This window comes from Diorhabda carinulata, chromosome 4 (genome assembly GCF_026250575.1).
Source record: "Diorhabda carinulata isolate Delta chromosome 4, icDioCari1.1, whole genome shotgun sequence".
In the NCBI taxonomy this organism is placed as follows: domain Eukaryota; kingdom Metazoa; phylum Arthropoda; class Insecta; order Coleoptera; family Chrysomelidae; genus Diorhabda; species Diorhabda carinulata.
Genome location: NC_079463.1, coordinates 26,004,643 through 26,023,684, shown reverse-complemented (window position 1 = coordinate 26,023,684; position 19,042 = coordinate 26,004,643). Strand labels below are relative to the sequence as shown.

The window sequence follows — 19,042 nt, the reverse complement described above, 5'->3', positions numbered from 1 at the left end:
GTAATTCAAAAAATTGACAAACTGGAGGATCTCAAGCTAGGAGACTTTATTTTATTGGAGTTTGAATGCGATAAACGAATTATGGGAAATTGTATGTATTTATGTATCATTCATGGGACTGAAAAGTACTGAAAAAAACATTTGTTCTAAAATAAAATGACATAGGTTTGTCATATTTTATTTGATTAAATTTTATAAAAGGAAATATTTTAAGTTGTGTTTTATATATAAAATGTTTAATAAGTTACTTTAAGAATTTAGAATTACTTTGTAATTTAATAAGCGTTAGTGTTAATAAAATTTTATTCCTTAAAGTTTATCAATGTTTTAATTGTGTTGACTCTTGGGGTAAATGGACAACTCTGAAATTTGTATGTCGACATTTAACACATTTGCATACATTGATATAAAAATTGAAAACCAAAAAACAGAAACATCAATTAATAGTTAACGGGTCCGAATTAATAGGCGACATAATTTATTTTTTATTTTATTATAACTTACAGCCAAAAAAGTTAAATTCTTAAAGTATCGACGATTGGTACATTTTTATATACAAAATTTATTTTGATCAAGATTCTCTATAATTTCGATAAAGAATTAAGTTTATTTTATTGCAAAATGGCTTTGACATTGAATATTATCATTTAATATTTTCTTATATATATTATTATATTCCATATATTTACAGGATATATAATTATTAATAAACTTTTATTGAATTACAAAATTAACTAGTGAAATCTAATATAAATTTCTTCCCTGTCATGCCGTTAATAGTTAAAGTATTCATTAGAGCTTCACTATAATCTTTAAATTTAACCATCTGATGAGAAGGTCCATGTAAATCATTACTAGTCATCATAGAGATTAATTCTTTGAACATTTCTATCCTCTCAACGCTGTCCCCCATGTTTTGTGTCCATTTTGTCATCCAGAATCCACGTACTTGAATATCCTTAAATATTAGAGCAGAAGTGGGAATAGTTACTGGCTCCCTTGACATACCACCATAAGTTACAATTGGACTACTATTTTGTAAATATCTCATTATATCAAGTGCACTCTTTCCTCCTACACAATTTAGTGCTAATTTTGGTTTTTCTATTTGGTGGTTTCTGAAAATGTCTGTTGTTCGTAACTCATCCTCAGTAAACACATACGTCCCTCCAAGATTTTTTAAAAACGTTTTTAATTCATTGATTTCAGGTCTATTCCTAACTACATTAATAGTTCTTATTCCCCAAGATTTACATATTTGAATAACATTTTGTCCACAAGCTGAATTAGCTCCATTTTGAATAACAGTATCACCAGGTTTTAAAACAGTAAAATCTCTTAGCATCCTGTAAGCCGTACAAGGATTAACAGTTAGGGTAGCAGCTTCTACCAAACCTAATTCCTTAGGTACTTTGAATACTTTGTCTGAATTCAATAAAATATGAGTTCGCCATGTACCTAAGTTGTTTGTTAGTGGAACCACATGATCTCCTTCAGTAATGTCAACAACATCAGAGCCAACTTTCTCAACAATACCAACGCCTTCATTTCCAGGTACTGCAGGCAATTGTGGTTTAGAAGGATATTTCCCTTGAATAGTGTTTATATCAGCAGGATTGACAGGTGCTGCTAACATTTTTACCAGCACCTCCTGTTCTTTTGGCTCCGATAAATTTTCTTGTTCTACGTGAATTACTTTAACAGGATCTCCATATTCAAAATAAATCAACTTGGAAGCTACATTGGTAGATAATTTTTTGCATAATGTTGAAATATTTCCGGCAATACGTAGTTTGCCTACGTTCAAAGCTATAGACATTTTTTAATTGTTCTCTCACAATGTTCTTTATTTACTGGAAAAAATTTTCAATTTGTATTAAAACATCTAACTTTTAAATCTGGGTTAAAGTGACGAATAATACTAGACATATGACATATGAAAGAAAACACTGGTACCAAAGTGGTTCATTTTTGATACCAACTATTTAAAAAGTAGAAATAACAATCAGATGAGTATTGTGAATCTGGTTGTCTAAATCTTCGTTGTCACCCGATCTGTTTAGTACAAAAATTTGTTGGTGAATTATTATAAGTTAAGATTGTGGACGATTTAAAACCTGTTGTTGCAGTTTTTCTGTGCCCTAATTTGGATAATTCTCTTATTGAACAAGTTTCATTAAACGTTTTTACTAATTTACTGACAGTAGATCTTGTTATGGGATTTCGTTTAGGATATAAATTATTAAAGATTTTACACGTTTCTTGTTGACTTGTACACCTATCACCATATCCTAAATCATTAAAGTATCAATTCGTTCTTTTCCAGATAAACGATCTATTGTGACTTTCAATAAACTTCAAAAATAATAATTTATTAAAACGTCAAATTTGATATTATAGTTGTCTAGCTACAACTTCGGCGGAGATAAAGCAAATGTAGCTATAAATTATATGTAGAGAACATCAGATGAATAATAATAAGTATTTCTTGAACATTTCGAAAAACGAAAAATATACAGGATGATCTATTTGAAACAACAAAGTTCATTATTTTTTCGGAAAAAGTACAGATCTGACAACAATGTAAATACCACCATAATAATGGAGAACTGATGACCAGCCTGTGCTCTCTTAACGAACTCAGAATAAATAATAGCTTATTTGACCAGAAAACCCAATATAAATACACAATGATAGATTACATAGTGACAAATGGAAAGATACACCCAACTCAGATATTGGACGTTAGGATTCTAAATTCTGCAGACGTGGGTGGTGAGCATAGGTTGGTACTAGGGAAAATCCGTATGAAAATAACACCAAACACCAATGAATTAGAAAAAATAACTAGAGAAAGAATTAATATAGAATAACCATGGAAAGATTCCACACAAAAACTATACCAAGACAGAATTACACAAAAGCTACATCAGAACCCAATGAATGAAACAGAAGAAGTAAATGAAAGTTGGAATAAAATAATGAATAATATACAATCTGCTGCACAAGAAGCCTTAGGAACACGCGTCATAAAAATTAACAAGGAGAGAAATAAGAGAACACCAGGGTTTAAAAAAGAAGTGAAAGATAAATGCAAAGAAAAACGGAATGCTTATTTGAAGTTCAAAATGCAACGAAACCCAGAGTCCCAAGAACAATACAGACTAATCCGAAATGAGACTAATCTACTAGTAAGATTGACAAAAGATGAATATTGGAAACGATTCTCCAAAAGATTAGAAAGTGATTTTTATGGTGCTCGGAAAGAAATAACAGAATTTGCAGAAACTAACAAAATACTTCCAAGAAGAATGGGAAAGATATCTCACAGAATTATTTAAAGGAAATGACAACCATAAACATACTAATATATCACAAGAGAAGAATTACATATCAGTCAGCAAGAAGTACAAAAAGACCTTGAAGCTCTGAAAAGTAGGAAGTTACCTGGGCAAGGCGGTATACCAAACGAGTTACTAAGACACGGAGGAGACAGTTTAACAACAGCACTTACCGATCTGACCCAAAAAATTATACTGCACTGCAAGATACCTGACAGATGGAGAATTAGTACAACGATTCCAATATTTAAAAAATGAGATAAAAAGTGCCCAAATAAGTGTAAGGGCATAAACTTATTAGACACAACTTTGAAACTAGTCACAAAAGTATTAACAAACAAAATTAACGCAATTACATCTTTGTCGAAAGAACAACAAGGCTTTAGATCCGGAAGGTCATGCGTGGACGCTGTATTCATATTGAGACAAGTAGTTGAGAAATCCATAGAATATAACGAACCAGCATATCTGTGTTTCATAGACCTTCAGAAAGCGTTTGACCGCATTCAACTTAAAGATGTTATACACCTGCTATATAATAGAGACATCCCGATAAATATAGCTCAGACCATCGACAACATTTATTCCCATAACCAAGTCCAAGCTAGAATTAATAACAAGTTGACAAATGCTGTACCTGTAAATAGCGTCATCAGACAATGTGACTCATTAAGCCCCCTTTTATTCAATATAATATTGGTCGAAGTTATAAATAAAGTACGACAGGGCAGAGGGTACCAGTTGGGTAACAAACAACTTAAAATACTTTGCTACGAGGATGATGCCGTACTGTTCGCTGAATACGAAGACGACCGGCAGAGACTAGTATACATCTTCAACACAGTAGGGAAACAGTACAATATGATAATTTCAGTTGAGAAAACAAAATGCATGACAACGTCTAAGGAACGTATACGCTGCAAAATACAACAGCTACTAAAATTTAGAGATTTAGGAATAGACATAACGAGCTATGGAGATGTCGAGAATAAGATGCGATAACAGGTCGTCAAAACAAATAAAGTAGCAGGATGCCTCAACAGCACTATTTGGAAAAATAAGCATCTTACAAAAGAAACAAAAAGCAGAATATAAAAAACAACAATTAGATCCGATACAACTAAGACAAAAAGACTACTAGAGACAACAGAAATGAAATAACTTTTTGACAGAGAAAGAAGTGAAAACATAAGAAATACGTGCAAGGTAGAAAATGTAACTGACTGGGTACTAAAAAGAAAACAAGAATGGAATAGTCACATTAGCAGAATGATAAGCGAAAGACTTGTAGGTATCGAAAGGGATAAATCAGATAGAAAAAGTATTAGTCGACCGAGAAAGATATGGTGTGACAATCTGGATCCAGGAGGCTGAAGCTGAAGAGGAGGTTTTAAACCTACCATTCCACAAGGAAGAAGAATAAGAAGAATGTAATGCTAAAGTTTATTTAACAACTTTTTCCACCTTGCTAATTCCAACCGCTATAGGTCGTTCAAACACTCAGAATCTAGAAACCATAATTCCAAATGTATTTTCAATAATGAAACGAGCTTTTGATAACCGATAGTTGAAAATTTTCTGTTTTCTTGATAAATGAGCGCTTCTTTAAAGTAAACTTGAACTTAAACGTAAATTTAACTTATTTCTTACATCTTCGAATATTTTATTTAAGGCAGCGAAAACTGCAGCATCGCTTGCTCGTTCAATGGTGCCTACGTCGAAATAGCGAAAGCAATATTTACCGTCAACGCACGCAAATAAAATTATACTGTATGTACCCTTGTGATTGAAATACTCGGATTCACCACCAGGCGCATTTCGTATTGTAATATGTTTTCAATCTAATGCGCCATAACAGTTAGAAAAATTCCCGTTGAATTGTCTTCCATTGCTCTTCATTTTTTAGCACCTATAAGAAACATCATTTTCCCATTTAATTCACTATATTAATATGAAATATTTTAATAAAGTTCTATTTCTCTTTTAGAATTCACAACATGATGAATCTGAAAGCGAGTTCATTGTAATTCCAGGAGGAACAGAAACAGATGTGTTTGCTGCTGGTAATACCCAGAAAGAATCGACAAAAATGAAGAAAACACAAAATCTACTAATTCACTTAATACAAATCAACCAAAGACAACAAATGTAATTCGTGCTCCTCAAAATCGCAAATGGAATTTAGCAGAAAATGAAAATATTTCAATTATAAGCGCAGTAATTCACAAACTTGATAAAGTAGTGCAAAAAAATACAAGTAATGTTGATGATGAATTTGACATATTTGCCAAACATATCGTTATCTAGCTAAGACAGATTCCTTTTTATGATGCTATCATCTGCCAGGAAAAAATGCAAACAACAGTACGACAAAAACGATTGCAGCTTTTATTAGTGAATCAGTCCGTGTCTCGCCCAACTCCATCACCAGCGTTTTCACCTTCTGAGTATCATTCATCGCCGTCGCCATGGTCACCAAATTCGTCTTCATATTAATGCGATGGACAACAATGCGTAGATGATTGTCAGAAGTCATCTGATATACTTACTACAGCTCTAACAGTAGACTACTTTTGAACCATGTTTGTATTCTTACACACTTCTCTTAAAATATTTGAAATGGTATTTTTTTGGAACTCGATGTATGGAGTCGCATCTCTGTATCTAGTTTTTTTTATGACATCCTGCACTTTTGACAGCAGCTCCTCAAATTTTTTTCAGACATTCCTAAATGATTTTTGTACCTTCCTTTATCCTCTAATACTAGCTCCTTCAACAGCGTTTCTGATGATATCAAACTATTTCTTCTTAGAATCCACTGCCTCACCCAAAATCGACTTTTCTTGCGACTTTTGTTGAAATTAACAATCCTTTTCAATTTTTCTTTTAAAAGAGCAGTAATACAAATAACACATTCTCGCACAACTGCTTTCGACGCCATTTTTACATTGAACCAGTGATTCAGTTTTAGTTGAAATATATAAACAAAATTCAATTCACGTTGTATTCAACTTTTTTTGATCAACTAAACTTGAATCGTGAGAACCGGAAGTCGGCTTTCTTTGAAAAGAACGTATCCAATATCCCAAATGTAAAAATTTTCATGATTTTACTATAAGTATTTGCTATATAAAGATAGCTTTAACTCGTCGTGGGACACCCTGTATATATCTTCTCGTTTACGAAAGGTGAATACTCCATTTCATATTTCATGTAAATTTTTGGTTGTATGTTACACATGAACAATGAAAGTAACATGTGATTGAAAAATGCGTAGACGACTTTTTCAAAAAAAAAAAAATAGTTCCTGGTGGAATCGTTCGTTGCACATTACTGCAAACTCAACACGTTCTGGAGCGGACGCCATGTTCGGAGAGCTTTTAATTTGTACCGGTAGTGGACCTGAAACGTGAGAAAAATGAACAAATACTGAGACATATCCAAACCAGAAATTTGTTGAATCAAATGGTTTGTATGATCAGTTAAGCCTTCTTAGAAGATAAATGATTGAATTCGGTTATGAGGATGACACCCATGAATTATTTAGATCAGTAGAAGTCTTTAAAAATGATAAAACGTAAAAAAAACAATAATAAGATGATTTTTATTGGAAAAGGAGGGGAATATCATGAAAATGGAAAGAAAAATAATTTCCGGGAGATCTGAAGCCGGCCAGAGGAAGTGGGTGTTTATCTCAATGTCCAGCAAATTTACAAGTCCTATGGAAAAACGTTGGATAGTAAAGTTTATAGATATTATGAACATCTACAACTTTTATATCTACATTTTTTTCTCATAACCTCAAAATTTATGTGAAAAATTGTAATAACGAAGTTTTGGTTTCCCATTTTTCTTTTTTTTTTCATGAAATTTGATGAAAACTTATCTTTTTATGTCCCAAACACAATGTAATTCATTTTATTTGTAATATTCATTTTTTCACGTTATTTTGACTAAAAAGCACCCTAATTTTCAATCGAAAATTATACTGTCAAAATATTAGTTTCTGATGATGCGAAAAAATAGTTCTATCACTATGCTAAAATTTCTCAGAAAAGGATAAAAAAATGAGAAAAATTGCATCCGAACATTTTTTCAATTATTATGTAAACTTTTTAGATATTTATTAAAATTTTAGAAATTAATTACTTATGTTCGCACATTTTTCGTATAATTAGAGTGTGAAATTTTGACAAATTATTAGAAATTTTACAAAAAAAAAATTCAAATGCGACTTTTTTTTATTTTTTCTTGTCTTTTATGAGAAAATTTACCATGGTGAGAGTAGTCAGAATCAGAAAGTGGAGATTTCAAGGGGTTAAGTCAAAATATGTTTGGGATATAAAAAAGTATTTTTTCAATAAATTTCATGAAAAAAAATTTTTTTTAAAAGAAAAATGGAAAACTAAAACTTCGTTATTACAATTTTTTACAAAAATGTTGAGGTTATGTGAAAAAAGTGTGAATACTTAAGCTGTAGATCTTTTTATTACCTACAACTTTAGTGCTTAACTTTTGCCGGAACAGTTTTGCCGGAAATAGAGATAAACCGATTTTTACCCTTAAAAACTCACCTCCTTCCCGATACCCACCTCAGATCCCACTAAATCATTTTTCCTTTCATTTTCATCATATTTCCCAATGGGTTTCATCTAACTATTATTTTTTTTGCTTCAAAAATGATCGACCTCGGTCTAATTTTACATAATTTCATTTTATATACAGAAAAGTGAGTGATTCGATGTGTGACTTTCATACATAATAGTTGAAAATGATTAAAACCGCGATATCTCACGAATGGTGAGTAGTAAGAGAAAAAGTGACTAAACCATTTTTGTAGAAAATTGTATGATCTACAACATTGGTCTGACATACTTTCACAATATAACTTACTGTTTTCGAGAAAAATGGAAAAAACCTTAATTTTGTATTTTTGACCTTGAATAAAATTGTTTGCAAAAGTAGGATCGAAGGGAACTTTTGACATTTCATTTATAATGATGTATTTATCGTCTCTGTCAACTTTCAGCTCTATGCGAATTTTTGCTAAGTTATGACTTATTTTTGTCTATTTTGACTGGATTGTTAAACCCTGAGAGAAATGATGAACAGATTATTTTTTTAGCTCTTCCTGGTTAATTTGTATATGAGAAGTTTTATATAAAACAGGGGTATTTACTTTCCCTTCTATTCATTGTAAAGTAGGAAATGGGACCAAGATACTTAAATATATAATTAAATATTCTCCATCGCGTAGAGAGACAAAATGTTTCAATCATTAAATCCATGTAATTGCAAAATTGTATAGTTCTTCCAATATCAATTGCAGATTATAAAAATTTATATAAAAACCCTTGCCGACGATTTTGATTGATCTACCATAGGCGTAGATACCTCATTTCATAAATTTCTTATTTTTATCAATACTAAAATAACTAATAATATAATAATAATATATAATAATAACATGTTCAACACAGTTTTTCCAAAGCTCTTGGTGATCTGCTACTAGAATTTCTTTATGAGGTAGTCTGAGAAGAGTATGACACTGTGCTTTGCACAGCTTGTCAATACACTAAATTATCTCTAAGACCTTTAATAACAGTAAGCAATTCTTTGTTTGTTGGGCCTTTTTTACGATTGCTGACAGGAATAGAAATATCTTAAGGAGTTGCCGCGAGTGATATGATGTCATAACGATTACTGATTGTGGCGGAATGCTAGGAAAAACATTAAACCACTATTCAAATAATTCTGCTGTCATATTTTCATGATAATTAGCTGCACAGTTTTCAATTTTTTTAGCAGATATTAATAAAGAATTAGGCACGAAACCGTCTTCGCTTCCAGCGTGTACTATTATAATGCATTTCCACTTAAACAGCAATTTTTACTATTGTCAACTCAACCGAAATTTACTATATCGTGACTGTCAAACCATGTTTCATCCAGATGAATTATGTGTCTATTAGAACTTTTATCTGACGCAAATAATCTTGTCGCCATGGAACGATCTTTAACGATTCTGTTGGTGCCATCCGTTTATTTAGTTTTTTGTATTTAAAACCACATGCTGCCAAAACTTGACGTAATGTTTCTAAACTGGCATAATTGTATTCTGGATAATCTGCCACAACCCTGTTCTCCTCATAGAAACTATAAATTGTCCTACATATAAAATTTTGAGTAACTTTGTCAACTTACTTCAGTTTTTTCACATATTTTCTTGTAAATGATCCACAGCAACTCTTTTCGTGACTACGCGATAAATGGAAAATTTATTTATTCTAGTTAATTCAGCAATTCTTATTATGATCGCATTATCAGATTGGTGAATATTTTCCTTTTTTAAACATTCGAATATATTTAAAATAACTTGCTGTGTTTGTACATCTAAATCTTTATTATTAAATTTATACCTGTCTTTATTCTCACTACACTGTGCTATTTAAATTTATGAATTAAATTAAAATCACCAAGCCACGCCAATGCTTATCGCAGACTTTCTGGCAGGAATATTTCGAAGAAATTGTGTACATACGGCTTCGGCCAATAGATTCGATGTTTTCATTGGTAAACAATGGAGATGATGAGTCCACGTGGACTGACGGTTTGTTAGATGTTCACAGAATTTTTTACGAGTAGTAAACATTATTTTTCATTTTTTAATTTGCTATAAGTACCGTGCGTATTTATGAAATATTGATTGTTCTCCTGCAATTGAAATTGAACTGTAAACAAACTATTGATCGCCATAGGCGTAGAGTTTGAAACTAATCTGCTTTATCAGGATATGACAAAAAATGTTATGTTTCTAGTGTCACAGCTGGAGCCACTCTTATTCGATAATTTTTAAAAAGCCTTGTCTTATTATAATGGTTCAGAGGTAAAAAATATAAAAGCCCAAATACACTATTGCAAGGATAATACTAGATTAAAATAAATTCTGAATTTTTAATGCATGTTGTTAGCAGTTACTATTCGTAAACAGAATACTGTAGAGTGAACATCGTTATTCAAACCGGTGTAAAAGTATTTTTAATTTGGTAGTTAAATTGCTTGTTAAGCACAAAAAATTTTAAATCCACACTATGAATATAAAACGCTCACACCAAAAGGTTGAAGATTGCAATTGCGCAAAATAAAAACTAACCGCAGTCTACAGTAATGGAGCGACATACCATTAGAGAATTGAGGAGAATTCTTTTACGAGAAATAAAACAATATCGTGAGGAGGGTGGACCTATTAACTACATGACTAAAGGTACATCTATAATTCTCACATTGATTAAAAAGCTTGGCTTTATAACAGTAACGAAAAGCTATGAGAACCAGTGTTGAAAAGAAAACAGTGCTGGGATTCCAAAGGTGTAATGAGTATTGAATATTTAGGAAAAGGTAAAACGATAACTGGACTGGTACCTTTTGATGTTGAGAAAAATGACTCCATTTGTTGAAAATAATAATTTTGATTTAATAAAACAATGCGTCTGCCATTTCATCTGGTATTGTTTAAAAAAAATAACAGTTATGATCGATTGCCTCTTCTGATATATTCATATAATCTGGCTTTCTTTTTCTTCTTCTTCCTGCTGTGTATAGGCATCATTGCCTGTTTTTCTTCACGTCATTGCCTCTGCTCAGTCACCTGGGAGGTTGTCACTCCATCTTTTCCTAGGTCTTCCAAGGCTTCTTTGTCCTGCTGGTGATTTGTGCCTTGATATTTTGCCAATTCGTTCTTCCGTCATGCGGTCAATGTGCTCATTCCATTTTATCTTTCTATCCAGTACCCAGTCATTGATATTATCTATCCCGCATGTTCGTCTTATGTTTTCACTCCTTTCTCTATCCAGTAGTGTTCTTCCCGCTCTTCTTCGAACTATTTTCATTTCTTTAATCTCCAATACCCGTTTCGCTTTAGAGTCTCAGGTCGGGTCTCTGCTGCATATGATAATATAGGTCTGATTGCGGTCTTGTATATGCGCGCTTTTGCTTCAGTTCGAATGTATTTATTTCGCCAGATTGTGGCATATAGATATGCTGCTGCTCTTGAGGCTCTTGTAGCTTGGTTTCTTATTTTCGTTTCCACGTCCCCGTGTCGAGATATTTCGATTCCCAGATATTTAAATTTCATTTCCTGGTGTATTATTTTGTTATCCACCACAAGCTTACATCTGATCGGTGTCTTGGAAGTAACCATTGATTTTGTCTTTTCCGCTGATATTATCATATTGAACTTTTTTGCTGTTTTGTTAAATTGGTACAGTAGCCTTTGCAGATCGTCCTCGTTCTCCGCCAACAGTACCGCATCTTTTTCTAAACTAAAAAAAAGCATTGGTGGAAAGCGATTCCATATAAATGAAGAGAACTTATTGGAGTACAGATTGTACAGTCAAAAGGATATCATGTTGGAAAATTAAATATATTTTTTACAGGAACGTAACTTTTTCAGTAATGATCCGCCAGTGATACTGAGAAGTGATATAAATGGATAGAGTGATATATATAAATAAGACTGAAGATCACCTGTAGGGAATATCCAGTAATGTCTCGAATACCGAGTTGTATCCTGATGTGTCTCTTATTGCAAATCGAAGGACATATTCTGGACAATAGGGTTATTTTGAAAGTAAGGCAGAGTATTGAAAAAACTTTGGATTATATTGACATACAGCACAAACGAGTGAATGAAGACTGTTTATTTGGAGTAGTTCTCTGTACAGGTACATTATATTCTAATACAAATTTTGTTACCGAAGTTTTCATTTGAAGAACTGTTCATATTTAGGCTATAATATTTTATATTTTTTTAGTAATTTTTGACAACGTAAGAATTTATATAAATAAGAATTGATTGATGAAACTTATGAAGTATTTACGTAATTTTCACAGTAATTATCTTACCAATCTATAATAAACATTATTAAAGTCGATGTTTGAGAAATAAAGTTTTACGAAAAAAAAATAAGTAGAATTCATTTCAAATTCGGCAACATTATTTTACTTTAAATAAATTATACATTAAAATAATCCACAAATCACGCGTTAATCAAACCAAAGAATAGAAAATAATAGAAATATTAACATTTCAGTCTTATTATGTTTTTATTATAAGTATTTCTCTAGTTTGATCAACTTGTTTTCATTATTTATTTGTTAAATCATATATTACTAAAATATCAGATCGTCCTGGTTCATTTAATACTTCATCGTTATTTGGCACTGTACATTTTTCATTGATAAAATTCTTTTTGTATACCGCTTTAATTCGGGATGAGCAAATGAAAAAAAAAAATAATTCGATATGTACCGTGTCAATTTCACTTTCCAGAGCTTGATCACTGGAACAATTTCTAAAATATTCGAATTATTTTAAAAATTTTATATATCAAAGTATCAAAAACTTCTACTTTATCTCATCTCATCTTTTCATAATATTTTGATAAGGGACCATCCATAAAGTACGTCACTCGTTAATGGGGAGGGAGGGTATCACCGAAGGGTGACATCGTGTGACAAGGGGCATGGGGGGGTCAATAGTTTTGTGACGTCACATGTTAAAATTTGAAATACTAAAACGCAAAGTTTGGATGTGAATTGAAAATTTAAAAAATTTTATGAAATGTTGGACTTTATGTTGATTTTATTAGATTATTATTTAATAAAAATAAGTAAAAAATGAAAATAGCTGTTTTCTCTCGATTATTTTTAAAAACATACATAAATTTAAAAAATGTGTGACGTCACATCAGGAGGGGGTTATAAAAATGTGACAACCTGTGACAAGGACGGGGGCAGGGGTTCAAAAGTCCTAAAATTCGTGTGACGTACTTTATGAATGGCCCCTAAGAATGTTGCTTGAGTGCATAGTCCCAGAACTCTGTTCTATTTGTGCTAAGTAATATGAGTTTTAATGTCTACACCAAATTGATGAGTTATTTGAGTATGAAATGAGAAAATGGGCGCGTCATAAAGTTGTTAAAATAAACGCAAGATAACTACGTCACAACTATTCACACATTCCGATAGATTCCGATGGTGTATGAGGTGTGTAAAATGTATCAAAATAAAAGATTTCTACTATTCACCTTTGAAATAATTTCGAGGCTAATGCCTCGACGAGTATTGAATTTCAACTCCTCTGAAAAGCGTGATGTCCATCGACCTTTTATCCCCCCAATGGCTCGTAATTATAAGAAGAGATTGTAACTAATAGACAAAAAGTTGGATTGACATCACGCTTTTCAGAGTAGTTGTAATTCAATATACGTCGAAGCATTAGCCAGGAAAGTAGTTTTTTCTCCTTTTAAGAACGACAGAATACATTTTCGAAATTTGAGTTTCGAAATATCCAAGTATCCTCCAAGTGATTGAAGAAGCGTCTGTTAAAACAGCATACAGTCAAATCCATTTTTACTAAAATAAAGGATAAAACGCCAAGGGGTCACTCACCAATCGGATAACCGCTCTCAAAACTGACAGCAAATTATAATTTGACAGATGCTCGCTGGCCTAACTCGTTTTCTATGAAGTTCTATGGATCATGAATCTGACAAATATTTAATAACTACCAAAACGCCTGCTTTTAGGAAAAACATATATTGCTCAAAATTATCATTGTACTAATGAAAAAAAAACTGATTCACATAAACTGAATCTATGCATATCTTGAAGATTTCAAAGACAGAATCTATAAAAGTTTAATGACTTTCGTATCCATATAAACTATCATTACTTTCAATTGAATTTGGATTTGGATTTGAATTAAAAAAAAACAAATGAATAGCAACCAAAATCAATAAACTTCATGATTATGTTTTACTATCATTTTGAAAGTTGTTTTTTGCACGTAATGATTTTAAAATTTTATGAAAAATGTATTCAATACCTTTTTAGCAATTGCCATGGACACATATAAAAATGGGACTCATGTAATGGATACTAGTACTACGAGTATCATCAAAAAGTCAATGGAGCTTCTAAACAAATCTGTTCCGTATCTGAGACCCGAAAGAAAATGGGGTACGTAATGATCAAAATCGATTTAGTCTACTTTTAACAAAAATTAATAACACTCATAATGATTCGATTCTTTCGAGGATGTTTGCATGGACGCAAATATATAAAATCGGGATTTCAGTTCATAAAAGTAATTTGAAAGATGAGTCCAGCCTGAGAACCATATCAACTTGAGTTGCCTTTTTATAGTTTGACAATACTACCGAATATTAACGTCTCATTTATATTCGGTGATAACACTTTCCCAACGGTGATTATATTGTTAATCTACCTAGTACTGATGTGTGAATGGTTACGTACATTCGAATGCTCCCCTTCTATCGCCACGCAACTTTCCATACGTTTCTTCCATTGATCTAAGCAGTGTTGGAAGTCTTATTTGATTAGTACCTTTAGGAGCTTTGGCGTTTTTTGCTTTACCGCTTCCATCGACTCAAATCGGGTCCCTTTCAAAACAGTTCTTTTTCTAACCTTTCAAGGAAATTTGAGCAGACCCGTTGACCCAAAGCTTTTGGTCAGGAGTCAGATTTTTTGCACCAACTTCGCACAGACTTTTGTCATGTGTAATTTCTTGTGTAAAATTTTTCTAACCGTTCCTTTATTTGCGTTTACAGCCTCGGATACTTATTCGATGATCTGCATGCACAATTTGGTTGATTTTGGACCAGGGCGCTAGTCATCTTCAGTGCTCTCTTGTCCCTCATTAAAGGGCTTATATCACTGAAAGACACGCGCACGAGATAGAGAATTGTCCCCATAGACCTCTTGCAACAATTTATAGCACTCAGTCGGAGTTTTTTTTAACTTAACGAGAAATTTGATATTGAGACCTTGTTCCTGTTTTTAGTCAAACATTTTGTCAAAAAATACGTTCGTTACTAAATACCCAACGCACTACTCGTTTTTTACCTCACCCGTCTAGGGCGCCCTCTAGGCGCGCAGTCTAGTTATTTAATACCAAACCTCGTAGGTATCTAAATAAATATTAAGAATATATTTTATATCAAATACTAATTTTTACAACTTATATTTTTTGAACTATACTATATATTTAAATTTCAAGTTAAGGAAGCAATCCTAGACTGGAAACTATGGAGAAAAGAAATTCAATACAAATACGGTGAGATGGCCAATGTTAAAATTTTTGATGTATTGAACAAAATCCGTACATACCAAAACGACAACATATATTTATCTAACATGGATTATTGTTTTAAAGATATTGCCAATATTACTTGGAACAGTTCGCCGAAAAAGTGTTTCGTTGATAAAAAATGCTGGAAAATTTACTATCAAGATGATGATACCGCATCAGGATATTTATTAACACATAAGTAAGTAAAAAATATATGTATGAATGTGATTGTCGAATTACGGAAATTTTTTTGACGATATAGTTTTTAATCCTTGACAATTAGAACTTATAAGTAGTCAAAAACTGAAACAATCTTAATGAAACATAATATAAACAAATATTTTGTAAACTAAGTGCGCTCATAAATAGGAGGAAAGGATACATCCTTCGGTTAGGAAAGTACAGTTCTGTTACGCAGACCAAACTAGTGGCCATACTCACCGCGACCTAACTTGTTGCACAAAATAATTACCATTAGTGTATACATCAGCTTCGACAGTGCAGTGATACTAATGGCGTTGCAAAACATTAGCAATTAACCAAACCTGATTCTGAAATCAATGAACTGCCTAGCGTCAAAACGGTGAAGCTGTTTAAGATTTCTGTACTGACCTTGCTAAGCTTGCAGCCACTTTTTTCCAAACTCAAAGTAAAAAACAAGAAAAATTCACTCTAATGCCTTTCAATCCTCTTTATACGAGAGAATTGGAAGGAATATTTAGCAGAGTGCGCTTAAAATAAAAATAAAGTATATTGGGCAGACTAAGAGATCCATTATTGTCCGGTTTAAAGAGCACATAGCTCATTTGAAATATGGATGGGCTGGAAAATCAGGTATTGCCGATCACGCTGCCACAATCATGACATAAATAATTATAATGTAAAAGGATTTTTTTCCCGCTGGAATTAATTTTCGAGGGAGAAGATTTATTGGTGGGAAAATTTGGTATAAAACAGGTAAGTCAAGTTATTAGATTTTAGTTTACCTTCAGTCTCTGAAGACGATAACTTGGTTATCGAAACGCGCTTCATGTAATTTTGAGTGTTGGTATAGTAGTGATATAAACAGTGTATTCGGAATCATTACCAGGTTGTGCATGATCTTTTCTTTAATCACAAACAATTATTTTTTAGATTACTACTGCTGCAGCTAGCAAGGGCAAGAAAATGTAATATTAATAAAGAAGCTTACTACAACAAAACAAAAGAACTTTGTTCCCAAATCTATTCAGAGGTCCTTTCGGGGGATTATTTTGATGTACTGGATGATATGTTCGATCTTTTTTTCGAGGAAAGTAAGTACAGTCTAACATTATTAACGAACAATAATTATTCGTCTTCAATGAAATTATTATTGTGTTTGTGGATTTTGAGGTTAGAAATACTCATAAACTCGTTTTATTAAGGGGCTGGATCCGTATCCTACAGTCAAACACAAATTATAGCTATTTAATATCAACGACGACATCTTTTTTGGAAACTCGTACGTCCTCATACGAGGACTGGCTATTAAATAACGAGACTGGTTACGAAAAAGGCTTTTATTATAAAAATTATTCTACTTTCGAATGCTCCCCTTTCAGTAAACTCCACTCCCCTGTCGCACACCTTTCCATACGTTTTTTCCATTGATCGAAGCAGTGCTGGAAGTCTTTTTTGATGAGTGTCTTTTGGAGTTCTGCCGTTTTTTGTTTTACCGCTTCCATCTACTCAAATCGGGTCCCTTTCAAAGCAAATTTTATCTTCGGAAACAAAAAAAAGTCGCGATGTTCATTGAAGTCATGACGAACTATCTATTAAAAATAATTTAAACAATGATTACTAAGAAAAGATATAATACTGTATCTAGTGCGGCAGAAATTTTCTGTAATGGTGAAAATGTTTGTGACTACATATTAGCCTTTTCTTCTTTATTATAAGATGCTATAAATCTTTTTCAGCAATTCTCTGCGGGTACGAGGGTTTCACGGAGTTTTTCTCGACGAAATGGTTATTCTATATTCTAAAGTCCCAAAGATCTTCAGGATGTTTTCCACCCATATTAACAGACAAGTTAAAGTCAAAAATTAAAAGATCAACAACAATATTCGAAGACAATTGCGCAGATCATACCACTGGTATAGGACTTGCAGTATTAACTCTGTATTACAATTTCATCATTAAAGAAATATTTGTGTAAATGTATTCAGAAATATATAACTATACTAAGGAATACAAATAAAGTTTCAATGGTTTCAGTTAGATTATTACTATATAAAATTTGTCGGTCTATAATAACAAATTATAATTAAAAAACAAAACTTAAAAACACACTTTCATCGATTATTAATAAAACTAAAAAATAATTCCAATTTTATTTAATTAACGTCTAAGAAAATTGTCTTCTAAAGGTGCAGTTTGATAATCAGTGTTGTCCTCTTTTTATCCTCTTGACAAGTATCACCTAAGAGCTGTTAAACGCTATTTTTTCAAACTTTTTGGCTGATTAAATATTTCACGCTGAACACAAATGTGAAAAATTAATTTGAATATGAATTTGATGAGCTGACAACCTGAATCCGCTGACGGGCAGTCGACATATAAACTATATATACACCTTTCATAATTAAAATTGTTTGTTCTTTATTCAATGTAATTGTAGAATAATAAAGTCACTGTGTAAATTTTCGTTTTTAAGAACAACTTCAAGGAGACCAAAATCTTCATTCCCAACTAAATCCAAATAAAATAAACATAACAACTCTACTTCATAGGATTGAAATACTTCTCCTACTCTGCTAGTGTTCGTATTTCTCCAACCGAATATGGAAACCCTTCTAAACATTTTTTTCATAAAATTAACACAATCAAACAATAAATGAGAATTGAACGTGCGCAACGTCTACTAGTTCGGCTGCAACTGTGTTTATCTCTTGTCAAAAGATAGCGTTGGTGCTACTATATAGATTCAAATGTTATAATTTAACTTTTTCAATTACACTGAGGAAAGAAAATAAATAATAGAGAATTATAGGAATATTTTATTTATTGAACAATATAATGTACTTAATGATATTTACAGTGTTTTCTAATTCATCATCATTCATTCATTAAGACAAAACTTCGGATAAAATAGAGTTGCCAACCGTCCTGTTTTCCCAGGACATGTCCTAGTTTTTGTAGTGTCCTGGGACGTTCTGAATACTTTTTAAGCGGCTTCCCGGGTTTTGAATTTTTAAAATTCGTGGGCCTCTTCTCAAATCTTGCATTAGACATACAGAGCTAGCTATCCACTCAGATTACTATTTAGTTGTAACTATATGTTATAGTATCTAATATTTAATAGTTATAGTCTATATCTTACCTAAGTTTCAAACTGTTTTGTTACAAACTAAAGTGTTTATTTTATATTTTAATAACTATTTTTCAACTCGTATAATTTTATTGGTATATTTTTATTAAAAAATTTTATTATTTTAATTACTTGAATTTTATTTCACCTGTTTTCACTAGATATTTATTTAACTATTGCAACTCTATTAATGCGTCCTGCTTTTAAACTGAATTG

The 19,042-nt window shown here is 32.0% G+C and overlaps 2 protein-coding genes across 3 annotated transcripts; one reads left to right on the top strand and one right to left on the bottom strand.

Annotated features, from left to right (window-relative positions):
* Nucleotides 1–461: 461 nt before the first annotated feature.
* LOC130892410 (enoyl-[acyl-carrier-protein] reductase, mitochondrial) lies at nt 462–1,930 on the bottom strand. The gene has a single exon (XM_057797827.1). The coding sequence runs from the start codon at nt 1,817–1,819 to the stop codon at nt 731–733; it is 1,089 nt and encodes a 362-aa protein (XP_057653810.1). The 5' UTR covers nt 1,820–1,930; the 3' UTR covers nt 462–730.
* A 2,624-nt stretch (nt 1,931–4,554) lies between these two features.
* LOC130892624 (UPF0764 protein C16orf89 homolog) lies at nt 4,555–17,707 on the top strand. Of its 2 annotated transcripts, XM_057798130.1 has the most exons (8): nt 4,555–4,771; nt 5,329–5,923; nt 11,794–12,064; nt 14,238–14,363; nt 15,424–15,480; nt 15,580–15,694; nt 16,630–16,790; nt 17,436–17,707. In XM_057798130.1, exons 3-8 carry the CDS (start codon nt 11,887–11,889, stop codon nt 17,672–17,674), a joined length of 876 nt encoding a protein of 291 aa, XP_057654113.1. In that variant the 5' UTR covers nt 4,555–4,771; nt 5,329–5,923; nt 11,794–11,886; the 3' UTR covers nt 17,675–17,707. The 2 variants fall into 2 exon arrangements, with proteins under 2 accessions (XP_057654113.1, XP_057654112.1); XM_057798129.1 differs by having other exon boundaries at nt 15,424–15,694.
* Nucleotides 17,708–19,042: the final 1,335 nt, after the last annotated feature.